Consider the following 12,420-nt stretch of genomic DNA (forward strand, 5'->3'; position numbering starts at 1 on the left):
ATGACCAAATAAACAAAAAAAATCTTTCTCTGCTGCTTCACTAAGAGCAAAGTTATAAGAGAAAGGGACTTTTATACTTATTTCTTTAGCAGTTGCCTTGAGGACTATAGGGAATAACAGTAAAACTTCTAAAGAGTGGAATATAGTTTGCATTAGTCATATTGAGATTATGACATTTAATAATTACCAAGATACATGTTAAGAAATTGTTGAATAATTGATGAGAGGTACAAAAGAATTGTTACGGAGTTAAGTGACATTCTAGTGGTACTTTAAATTTTTTATTTAGTTAACTAAATCTTGGCAATACCTGTTCTTTCCTCCTCTTAAAGTCCCCACATTTCTTCTGTTTGAGGTACTTTTGGTGAGGTTTAACTTGGAGTCATGGTGGTAAAATACTAGTTAACCTCTGGAAGTTACAAGCAATGAAAACTATTTACTGATAATTTTACTGCTAAATATATCCAGCTAGTGTTTTTCTTCTAGGAAAGGAGTCATTGAATTCTATAAAAATAAAATTGGTTTTATTATCTCTATAAAATTAAACTCCTAATATTTAAAAAGAATAATATAGAATTGAAGAATTTTTATATCACTGCTTGTTAATTATTTAAATATTTATTAAAGTAAACGTTGAATTAGGCACTTTTTGAGTGTTTAATAAGTATATGTGTGGTGTATATTCAGAGGTTGACATTGATTTCTCTCTTGATAATAGTAAATTATATTAAGTTTGCTTACAAACATTTTTCCTTACTTTTGAAATTTACATCATAATCACATGGTAAATGTCTTTGTTTCTCTTTTAGTTGCTGCCAAACAAGGTGAATCTGACCCAGAAAGGAAAGAAACAAGGCAGAAAGTAGATGACGACAGAAAACATGAGATAGAAGCTGCTATAGTGCGGATAATGAAATCTAGGAAGAAGATGCAGCACAATGTGTTAGTAGCAGAGGTGAGGACACTTCCAGACTGGATTAATGTAGAAAAGACAAAATTACTTTAACTATTTAAATTTAGGAAAGTACTGTATTCAGCTAATTTAAAATACAGTCTTAAAATTAGAAAACCGTAGTCAAATAACACATTATTAAAAGCATGGTACTTGCTTGATAGTTAAACATAGCAATGCGTCAAAATATGTGCACACTTTAAGAACTAATATGTTTGTAATGAAGATAATAATAGAATATTGTCACATGAAGAATAAAGAAAAAGCTTTTCACTGCTATTTAGTACTTTGATGTAAAACAAACTACCTATACTTCTAAAAATTAATGGCTTATTTATTGAGTAAAAGTTAGGAAACTAAGGAGGGGAAGACCATTGTGAAGCCATTGGAATAGTGAGGAACAAGGTGATTAGGGCTGAATAAAGTATTGGTTGAAGATAGAGAGCTGAATGAAGACACATAGGAAGTGAAATTGACAGCATTTATTGACTGATCGTGGGAAATGAGAGGGAGGAGTGGAGGATGACTCTGAGGCCCTTGCTTGCTTGGCCAGGTAGAGGCTGGTTTCTTTAACTGAAAAGGGAGGGGCAGTGTGCTGCTGTGATCCACGGGTCAGCTAATACCACTTTTTATAAGTTGACTTCGTATCACATGGCAGAGGAAGAGAATTATAGGTGAGTGGTCAGTCAGTAATTTAAAAAATCATTAAAAAACCAAAACAAGTCAACCTTTAAGACATGTTGGCAATTAGGTGACTGGTTAGTTTTCCCGTTTTCATTGGACTGGTAAGAATAGACATTTGATGGCAGTTCCTTGAGAAGTAAATGGAGGTGAAACCACCAAGTGAGTGGTTTCTCCTTTGAGGTGTTGGCTCGTGGGAAGGGCACAGAGAGCAATACTAGAGGATTAAGTGTTTAGTTGAGGGCTTTTGGGTTCTGTTTTTCTAGATGAGAAGACATTGAGTTATATTTATATTCTAAGGATAAGAAGAGATGCTTAAAAACAAAAGGGAAGAAAAATGAGATGAGGGGTTACTTGATGTACTCAAGTCTAGAAAAAGAAAAGCGAGAGGGTTGTATAGAGAACACAGGTAGGTGGTAGATGTGTTAACAGGGATGCTACCAAATACCTTTCCCGAGAACCCAGGGCTGGGTGCAGGGGTGGTTGGAATGAAGCATGGAAACAAGCATGGACAAATGGATAAATGGATAAATGTAAGGTTGTGGGAGTTTGAGGAATTTCAAACTGAAATGGCCTCTTTTCTTATGTAAAACAGGATGTGAGGTTATGGTGCTTGAGAACTTGCTGACCTTGAATGCTGTAAATTTGTGTTATCAGCCTAAACCAGAGATTGGCAACCTTTTTTTAAATGGCCAGTTGCAGCATGAAAGCACCCGTAGATAACAAGTGAGTGTGCTGTGTTCCAGGAGGGATTACAACAGGCAGCGGGCTGTATTTGCCTGTGGACCCCAGGTCTACACAAAAGGTGTAAAAACGACAACTTTACTCAAAGAACCGAGTAGTGGATTTCGGGTGATGTAGTAAATGTAGAATGGGTGCTTATGGAACAGAACCAAAGGAGTCAGGGAGTTGAAGGTACTGTTGGGGGTGCAGCTCAGGTGATCTTTTATGAAGGAAAGAGGTGAGGTCAGACAAAGAAGTTATTGATAGCTTAGAAGAAAGGGCCAGAGGATTGATTGAGGGTCTCAAGTGGGTTGAGAACAAATTTGTTGATACTGGAGTGATAATATTAGAAGAATGATGGATTTTAGTTGGGGAGTGAAGTGCTGACGTTTCCGATTTTGAAGAGTTAATAATCCATTGCAGCCTTCGAAATGAACTGATCCAACACGAGTAAAAGAGAAGCTGGCTTATGGCTAGATGAGTGATCTGCAAGATCACTAACTGGATTAGTGAGAAAAGCATGGGCTTCAGGGGCAGGAGGATGTAGATTCTCATCTCTTCTGGCTCTATTTACTACTTGTTCATATCATTTTTCCTTTCTGGCTTATTTTCCTCATTTGTAAAACGAGACAACCTACTTTGCAGGGTTAAGAGCATTAAATAAATAAATATAAACAAAACTGACTGATACATAGTGCATAGTCAGATTTCGGCTACTGCTGTAGTTCCTGTTGTATTATTACCGATGTCACAATACCTAGAATCCCGACAGCTGTTGGAGAAAAGAATACCAACAGTAGCACTTAACTATGGACTGGGCATTATTCTAAGGCATCACATCTGTTAACTCATTTAATATACACAACAACTTCATGAGGTTAAGTAACTTTCCCAAGGGCCCAGAGCTAGTAAGTCGTAGAGCTGGGATTTGAATCCAGGCAAGTCTGAGTCCCGAGTTTGTGCTTTTAAACACATTATGCTACCCAAATTCTGTGAATTGGGAGAGTAACCCAGAAGTCATTAGATTATAGCTTCAAAATGGGTTAAACTATACGGTGGTATAAATTCATACTAGTATATTTCAACTAATTCGTCTATTAATCCACTTTAGCATTCACATTCTGATGTGAGGAGGTATGTTCTAGCCATACATGACATTTTCAAATAGAATCCTTTTTAATTTTCTGTATTTTTAATGTTCATAATCAAATTAGTAAAGTTTGAGCTGAGTCTTAAAATGACGTATCAGTTCTACTCAAAAATAAGAATTTTTGTGTGTTTATATAGAAATGTTTTTTGTTTTTGTTTTTTAATTTTCTGGTAGGAATTAGTGTTGTTTTTTTTTAACCTTCTCTTTTAGGTAACTCAGCAGTTGAAGGCTCGATTCTTACCAAGTCCAGTTGTTATTAAAAAACGTATCGAAGGACTCATTGAGAGAGAATATTTGGCACGAACACCTGAGGATCGCAAAGTATACACATATGTAGCATAAAATGCATTCAGAAACTTGATTTATTATTGGACTGTACTCTTCGCATGGACTGGGAAGTTCTTTTAAATCATTAAATATTAAGACGACCATCTCTTCTATTAAATTACAGTACATGTTTTAGACCATTCAGATCAAGCCTTTACTCCCTTTGAGAGTTTTCAACATCAGTTGATTGAGCTTCAGGCTTTACAACGTTTATCCCTGTAGAGATCATCTTTACAGTTCCTCGGGAAAATGTGAATGTGCCGCGTTTTGTTTTCAATACTGTATGAAAACAGGAAAAAATAAAACAAAATTTAGAAAATACAGCTCATTAAAATAAAATTGTTGGATTTCATTTCCCCAGGTCTTCAGTGTTCATGTAAATGTGTTTTTGTAGTGTTGCTTAGCACTTTGCGCATTGTATAAGTTGGGTAACAAAAATGGTAAAGGAAATGACACAATTCCCATCTCGCTCTGCTTAAGGCATTTCTTTAGCTCGTCTTGTTTAATTTAAAGGTTTGATAAATATACAGAGACCCAAGCATAAAATTTGAGCATGCTTTATTCTACCACTTGCACTTACTAATCTAATAGCCTAATGACCAGGAACCTTTGTTTTGGGCTCAGTATACACCCTGGTTTGATTTTTCCCTACTGTAATTTGAGATGTCGCAAATTCTTACAATGATTAGGTTTTGTTCTGCATTATCTCTAGAGAAAGAAAATATTTTAGTATGTATAAATTGTACAATAATTTTTTGCTGTTGTACTCACTGCTAATAGTGGATTGTATAGGGCAGTGTTTTTATTTCATTTTATTGTAGACAAAAATAAATGAATTTAGTATACACATACTCACTAATTCAGGTGTGTCAGAGCACAAAGTTGGCAGCTGGTTGTATTTAATTCAGCCCCTCTGAAAAGCACATACAGTCTACACTTTGTTTCTAAATATCTTAGATTCACCCTCTCTTAAATATATATTTTGGTGAAGCTGGGATGCACTGTTAATTTTCTGTTTCAAAATGCATTCTAAAGATGCAATAAATACGATTACCTTAATATTTTTTAATAAGATCTTTAGTTCTTGCAGCTGCGTTTTGGAAAGTGATTAAGCAATATTTTTCAAACCTGATGATGATTGGATCATTCTTAGCTGTTGTCCTCCAAAGAGTCATCGTTTCATGTTTTCAAAAGATGTGCTTTGTGCTGAAGATTCATGTCAGTTATCCTGTGCTTCCAACTTTCACCAATATTTTTTACCTGATTGATCTGCCAAGGATTATAGTTTGCTTTATTTTAACTTCAGAGTATTTTTATCTTCAGTTCTATTTAATTTTGTTTTCATAAGACAATGTTTCAGATATGTAATTGGGGCAAACCACTATAGATTTCTGTTGATAGAAAAATGACATGTTACTAAAGTTCAAGTAACCAACTGACTATGATACTGTTGATACATTTATTAGAATGTATGTCTCAGAAGATGGTATCTGTTTTAAATTTATGGTCAAGTTACAACTGAATTCTAATATGGATTAAAAACTCCACATAAATATTTTTCCCCATGCGTCTTGGGTTATAATTTTCCTTTAACTTGCAAATATGCTCTTCCTACATTTAATTTTGTCTCCATCTGTCCTGTAGAATTATAAGTCTTACGCTCTTAATCTCTCTGTTTTCCACTTTTACATGATGCAATTAAGATACAAATGAAAACTATCATGAACATTATTCTCAGGATACTTTCACCATACTTGAGTGATAGTAGGTCAGGTGTAACAAGGAAAGCCGAAGGGTTTCCCTTTCTGATTTTACACAATTGGAATTTCTTTAATGACAGGGTGTTTACCTACAGGAAAATACTGGTTCTTTCACGTTTCATAATTTTTTTATTAACTTGACAATCTGAGTGTTCTGTTTCCCAAAGTGTTGTATATATCATTTAATTGGTATATATATAACACTTTGGGAAATAGAACACTCAGATTGTCAAGTAAATAAATATGAAAGATGTAAAAACTTCCATTTGAAGTCTAAATGAGACATTAAAACAAAAATTTAAGTGCTGGTTTGAACTATTAAAAATCAGTCAAGTTAAATTTATGTCATTGTCTCAAGTGTGGATGTACAAATCACATTTAGAATTCAGAGACATACTTGTTAGTTTTGGAGAACAGGTTTGATATTTATGCTTCTAAATGCTTGTAAATGTATTAAAACATTTCTGAATTGCAGTTGTATGGTGGGCGAAGGCAACCATTTGCATTCAGTTGCATTTCAGTCAATTGCAGTTGAGTCGAGTGGTCGCAGAATGATGCTGCATTGAAAAAGAAAATTGGATCACCTAACATGTTTTATATGTTTTAGCGCATTTAGTGCATTTTATTTTAGCTCGTTAAGCTCGTAGTGATACATTTTGACCTTGCTTTCTTTTCAGCAAGAGATCATTCATGCCGTTTTTCTTCATTTTTTAATGTCTTAATCTCAAAAGAATAATGCATCCTAACCATTCATTTAATCCTGTTGATGTGAATAGATTTTGGTGATTTGCTTGAAGAATTTTAAGGAGGATGGATGCATAACATAGTTTTCCAACTGCAAAAATGATGTACTCTTTGTTCACTTGTTAAATTGTAATTCTCTGCTATCATTTTTGAATTCAGGACAGTGTTTATTTTGAATTGTTATATAGTTATATTATTTAAAGATTGAAAATTCATTGCAGTTAGGGAACACACAGCCTCACAAAATAAACTGTGGTTGTGATTGCAAGGTTCTTTATGTCAATGAGTTTTAAAAGGGGATGGGAAGGGGTGCATGTCTTGCTAAAGGATGTGTTAGAATCACGTGTGTAGCACTGTAAATATAGACATGTACCACCCCCAAACTCCAAGATGCTAGTACACTTTCTTGACAAAGAACTTGTCATAGTGAAGCACTGTTGATGTTCCATCCCTCAGTGTGTATGTTGGGTAGCAAGAAAGGCTTAGGTGGCAACTAAGTGATCTTACACTTATGCCTCCATCCCTAGGAGACTAGTTGGCATGATCTCAGGCTTCTAAATATTTAGTTCCTAATTTTGGAAAATAACTGCAGTGTGTTAAATCCAGATAATGCTGAGGTTTTTTTTTTTGTTTACAGTTTTAAATACTCATTTTGAATAAGTATTAGAGGGTTATATCTTTGCCTGCCTACTGTAACTTAAGACTCAGGTTTTATAGCCTTGTTTTTCACATCGTATCTGATGAATACTATTAGATTGTTTCAGTCTGGGGAGGAGAGCTGTCACCTATCAAAATTGTAGATCGTGTATTCTATATGGTGCATATAGTCAGTCAATAAGTGTTTTGTACTCTTGATAAGAATGTTAAAACATTTCAGGTTAGCAAAATAACATTTATATTCCCAAAAGCAGAAACATTAGAAATGTTAAACAGTAACAACATACGTACTTATTATCATGTGCCAGACACTATTTCTGAGTGCTTTTTATATGTGTTTCATTTAGTCATCACATGGGCTCTGTGAGATGAGAACTGTTAATTATACCAGCGTTGCCCAAGGTTGCTACTAGGAAATGGCAGAGCCAGGAGCTGGACCTAGGTTTGATCATATGTCTGGCTCCTAGCTTATCTTCCATATTGCAGGTTGGCATCATTTTCTATTTATAAATTTATCATTTAGTTTGTATCTCATTCACATGAAAAAGAACTTATGGCAAGCTAAAGTTAAAGATAATACACAAAGCATCTCAATATGGAACGTGAAGCATCTCAGTATGGAACTTAAGACAATTTTATTGCCTTTATACTACTTGCTGATCACAGTTTTTAGTAGGAAGGGATACAGGGAAGGTAAAGGCCGCTATTCTGGAGTCTTAGTGAATGTCTTACATACTTTAATGGGTAACATGGAGAGATGCTTTATTTAAATTCAAATCTTGGGTTTTAAGAAACATTTTACTTACTGCATGCCTTTTCTATACCACATTATTTAGCCAGAAGTAAGAGAAGACCTAAGAATGACTGAATTTAACAAGTAATGATACAGAGATTGGTCATGAAGCTAACTTAGGGAAACATGAATAGCTAGAATTAACTTGAAAGCCCATTTAATAATTTCAGAAATAGCAAATTTGTAAATGGGTCATTTAAGTGATTTGATCCTTAGTATTAGGGTCTAAGGTGAACCTCCAGTAAGCCATGCCAAGATAACTGTGTGTGAGGAGCTCAAAGTAATCTTAGGAACATTTTAGTCACAATGAAATTGTCGAAGTTCAGTATTCAGGTAAAGTACAGTTCAAATAATACACGAAACTTTAGGACTTTTTGCAGTGTGGGAAAAATAAATTCTAAGTCTTAAAATTCTTTCTGCAGTTGTGATTCTTGAATAAATGCCTCAACACAATGTCTGGCATGTGGTGGGTGTAGGCACTCAGTAAATCTCAGATGAATGTGCTTAACGATCACGAAGTGATTTGGAAGAAAGTCTTAAAAAAATTGAACTTCATAAATTAAAATTTGTACTGCATTATCAGGAGTATGACAGTATTCATGGAGTAAGGATTATATTTTTTTTACTTTTGTAAATGGAAATCACTTGATGTTTGGTTTTTAACTAGGTAAAAAGTGGGAAGTGTAGACCAACTGCTGGGTTGTTCCAGATGGTATTAAATGCTGATTTTAAAGCCCTCTTGACTCACAACATCCCATGGAAAAAACTCACTCAGACTAGTGATATAAAAATTCATGATCCCACTTGGAGATAATGGGGTACAGGAATTTGGGCACAGGTCTGTGTGATTCCAAAACCTGTGCTTCTCTAATTAGTGTTAATGTGTCCCCAGTTGTTTTGGCAGATGGTGGGCAAAACTTTATGAACTGAATTTGCATCTGAAAGGTGATTTTCTTGGTGAGTATTATGGTGAAAGTTTGTGTTGATTTTTTTTTAGAAAGTGTTCTTTGGAGAATTTGATACTGTGAAACCTGTGTAGAACCTGCACAAGAGAAAAATTGGTAATATTAGCTGTGCATATCACTGTATGTGGTATATGTGTATTTTGTTTATAGTAAGTTTATAGAACTGATGTCAGATAACAATATAGAATTAATCTTTTATTTCCTACATGATGCTATCCTCTGTATTAAAAAAAATAACCACTAGACTGATTTTTTTTTTAATGGAATGCAGTTGTAAGCAGAAAGAGACAAAACTTACCTAAAGGGCATGGAATCAAGTGAGGAGAAGGATGAAATCTGCATTTTGTTCCAGTGTGTAGCTCTAGCAATAGGCAACCAGTGTATGTAACTATGAAATAGACTCTGTCAAAAGCCTGTTGCAACTTCTACATCGGAATGAAGGGGGTGGGGTGGGAGGGGAATGCCCTTAAAGTAAGAAAGTCTATACATATTGGGTTGGCCAAAAAGTTCGTTCAGATTTTTCCGTAAGATGTTACAGTACTATGTTTATAGTATCACTTTAAAAAAAATTCCCCCTCTTAGGTTTGGCTGCAAAGGTGTTTTGCAGTACTCCTAAGAAAAGCAAAGTTACTATCTTCTGACCGAAATTAGTATTATCCAAATTTGTAGTAAGGCATCTAATCCACCTGACTTGAGCTGATTAGAAAATAATGCAATCCATTCTCAAAGGAGTGACAGGTTGCAGTAGCTTTTAAAAGCTGCTCCAGAAGAGGAGTGACAAGTGCTTTGGTGTTTTAAAACCTAGAAGTACACCGGAATTTCTTAAGGAAGCTTTAAAACCAAACAAAAACATAACGCCTCTTGTAGATTATGATTTAGTAGGTCTGAGGTGATTCTTCTGTGCAGCTAAATCAGGAACCATTGCTTTAGACTACATGTGTTATAATAAAGCATATAAGTTCCCAGTTTTCCTAATTGAAGAGGACATTCATTTGATATGGTATGCAAGTTATGAGATGCTCTTACACATCTTACATGTACTTATTTAAAGCTCAGCTGGTTATGGCAACATGTTGGTCAGGTCAAGTGGTTTGATTACCAAGTGGACCAGTTAATTTCAAGCCACTCGTGGTCACAGATCACAGTATTAATCACAACCAATCAGTTGTCATTAGTGGATCCTCCTAAATCCGGGGGTGGGGGGTGGCTGGATCAGTAATATTGTAATATTGTCCTCACAGTCAAAGGGGAACCTGTGGTCTTAGAATTTTAATTAGGCATTTTCACTGGGAGAAATTAAATTTAGAAACCAAGTGTTCAAAGCCCAGTGACCTCCATCCCATTAGTATGAGTTTAGATAGCAACATAAAAGAGTGATTCTAAGAAAAAAGTCAGTGCCCACTGAACTGATTTGGTTTTTTTCTCCCATAAAGAACCATTGGTTTAGAATCAATTTAATGAGATCTGGGTGACCAAAAAATCGGTATGTTTGTGTTGCCAGCCTTGTAAGATCATAAACAAGTGTAAACCATAGTTTTGGCCATTATCAGTGTAATCCAAATGGTGCAAAGTATTTGCAGGGAGAGTTAGTCTGGTTTGAGGATCATCCGCTTACTCTGACAGGAGGTGACTCCCTTAAGGCCAGTAATTGCTGCTTCAACCCAAGTATGGATACACAGCATATTAATGTTTACTTATCTTTCTAATGTTTACTTCTCCGTTGGCCTCAACCAGGAATCCAGTGGTAGAACTAGGTGACAAATGGCGTTACTGCTCCTGAGGGAGAATTTTCCCTCTGTAGCTTTACTTAGAAAATTTGGAACTAGAATTTATCAAAGGAGCAGCTGCTGGCATGCTTTCACTGTAATAGCTCTTAGCGCGATACCTGTCACTTAGTTTTCAAATGCTAACTTAATTCCACCCCTTAATAACAACATTCACTTATGAGACAATGGGTAGGGTCCTCCCTGTTCTGTATAGTTAATAGCCCTGCTTATGAACCCAGGCTGCTGTATTAGCCTCATTACATCATGCTCTAATCAACTGAGCCCATTACCTAGAAACTTTGATTTATATACTAAGCCAGTTCATACTGTTCTCCCCTTGCCTTTGAACTAGTGTATCTTGAAACAAAAGGCTTAATTATCTATTATGAACTTCCTACAATCTTTCCTTAAAAGCCCCATATTTCCTACTTTGCAATCAATAAGACCAAAAAGTGAGTTGCTAAAAGAGTTACGTACAATACAGTCAAATTATTGAAATCCATTTTTTTTAATTGGAGTATAGTTGGTTTACAACGTATTAGTTTCAGGTGTACAGCAAAGTGAATCAGTTATATTTACGCATATATCCACTTTTTTTTTTAGATTCTTTTCCCATATAGGCCATTAGAGTTCCCTGTGCTATACCGTAGTTTCTTATTATGAAAGCCAGTTTTGTATAAATGTTTTTGTATATGTATATATGTATGTACAGTAGACCCTTGAACAATGAGGGGTTTGGGGTGCTGATACCCTCTCCTACCGCACCCCACCCCCAGTCGAAAATCAGTGTATAACTTTAGTCAACCCCTTGTATCTGCAGTTCTGCCTCAGAAGATTCAACCAACTACGGATCATGTACTGTAGTACATATTTATTGAAGAAAATTCTGTGTTTAAGTGGACCTGTGCAGCTTAAACCTGTGTTGTTCAAAGGTCAACTGTATGTGTGTGTGTGTGTGTGTGTGTGTGTGTGTGTGTGTGCATAGATTTGGGTATGTGTGTGTGTGCCCATGGGTTTGGGTATGCACATTTGTGTGTGCATGATAAGTGACATAGATCTTAAAATTAGGTATCAGATAGATGGTAATTTCTGTTATAAATTACTAGATATATAATTTATCAAATGGCAAACCACATAGTAATAAAGTGAGTTTAGACCCATTTTACTTTACTACCTTTGCTAAGAAACAGTGTATTATTAAATATCAGTAAAATTCTGTTAGGCAAAAAATGGTATGCATACATATAAGCCTGCATAGAAGGAACTCTAGGAAATTTGTTGACTAATAAATATTAAAGTTGTATTCATATGAAGTTAACTTCACATGGTTAAGTGTGTATTATCAGATATTGTGATGTAAATAATTTCCTTTGGTAAGAAATGTACATACTAGAAAAGCAAAAACAAAAAATGTGTACATAAATACAAAAATGCTGCATTGATCTAGCACAGCCAAAGATTTACATGATTTATATTCTTTTTGTAATTTCTGGTGTCAGCTTTCTGCAACTGTGTTCCACATGTATGCACCTTTTTTGAGAAGAGGTTAGTGGATATATAATCTGATCTCATGATTCTGGGCATCAACTATAGTCAAGTTTTGTGCCTTTTGTCTGGGGCTTGTCTGTGGCCTCCCTCCAAGTCTGGTGGAGTCTGGCTGCAAGTTGCCTTCTTGTTCAGTATGCTTGCCTCTAACAGCCTCATTGCTTCTCCTGTGCTACAGATGGAAACAAAGTAACTGCAGTGGTGAAACTGCTATTCAGCAGTAAAGGAGACTAAGACACAAGGAGGGGAGGAATAAAGGGCCTGGCTTTGTGAGAGTTTGCAGGGCAACTTGGGTTTGGATTCTGAAGTGTAGGGGAAATCTAACCTCCAGAATAACGGCGTGTAATTGTGTAATGT

The 12,420-nt window shown here is 35.5% G+C and overlaps 1 protein-coding gene across 4 annotated transcripts in view; it reads left to right on the forward strand.

Moving 5' to 3' along the window:
* CUL3 (cullin 3) overlaps positions 1–4,189 on the forward strand; it is a 96,830-nt gene extending 92,641 nt beyond the window's left edge. For all 4 annotated transcript variants that reach the window (XM_060151960.1, XM_060151961.1, XM_060151963.1 and 1 more), the window contains 2 exons: positions 810–955; positions 3,717–4,189. In XM_060151960.1, coding sequence (XP_060007943.1) covers positions 810–955; positions 3,717–3,848 — 278 coding nt within the window. In that variant the 3' untranslated portion in view covers positions 3,849–4,189. The remainder of the gene's footprint in view (positions 1–809; positions 956–3,716) is intronic.
* The last annotated feature ends 8,231 nt before the right edge of the window (positions 4,190–12,420 follow it).

The sequence above is a fragment of the Lagenorhynchus albirostris genome, chromosome 6 (assembly GCF_949774975.1).
Source record: "Lagenorhynchus albirostris chromosome 6, mLagAlb1.1, whole genome shotgun sequence".
Lineage (NCBI taxonomy): Eukaryota > Metazoa > Chordata > Mammalia > Artiodactyla > Delphinidae > Lagenorhynchus > Lagenorhynchus albirostris.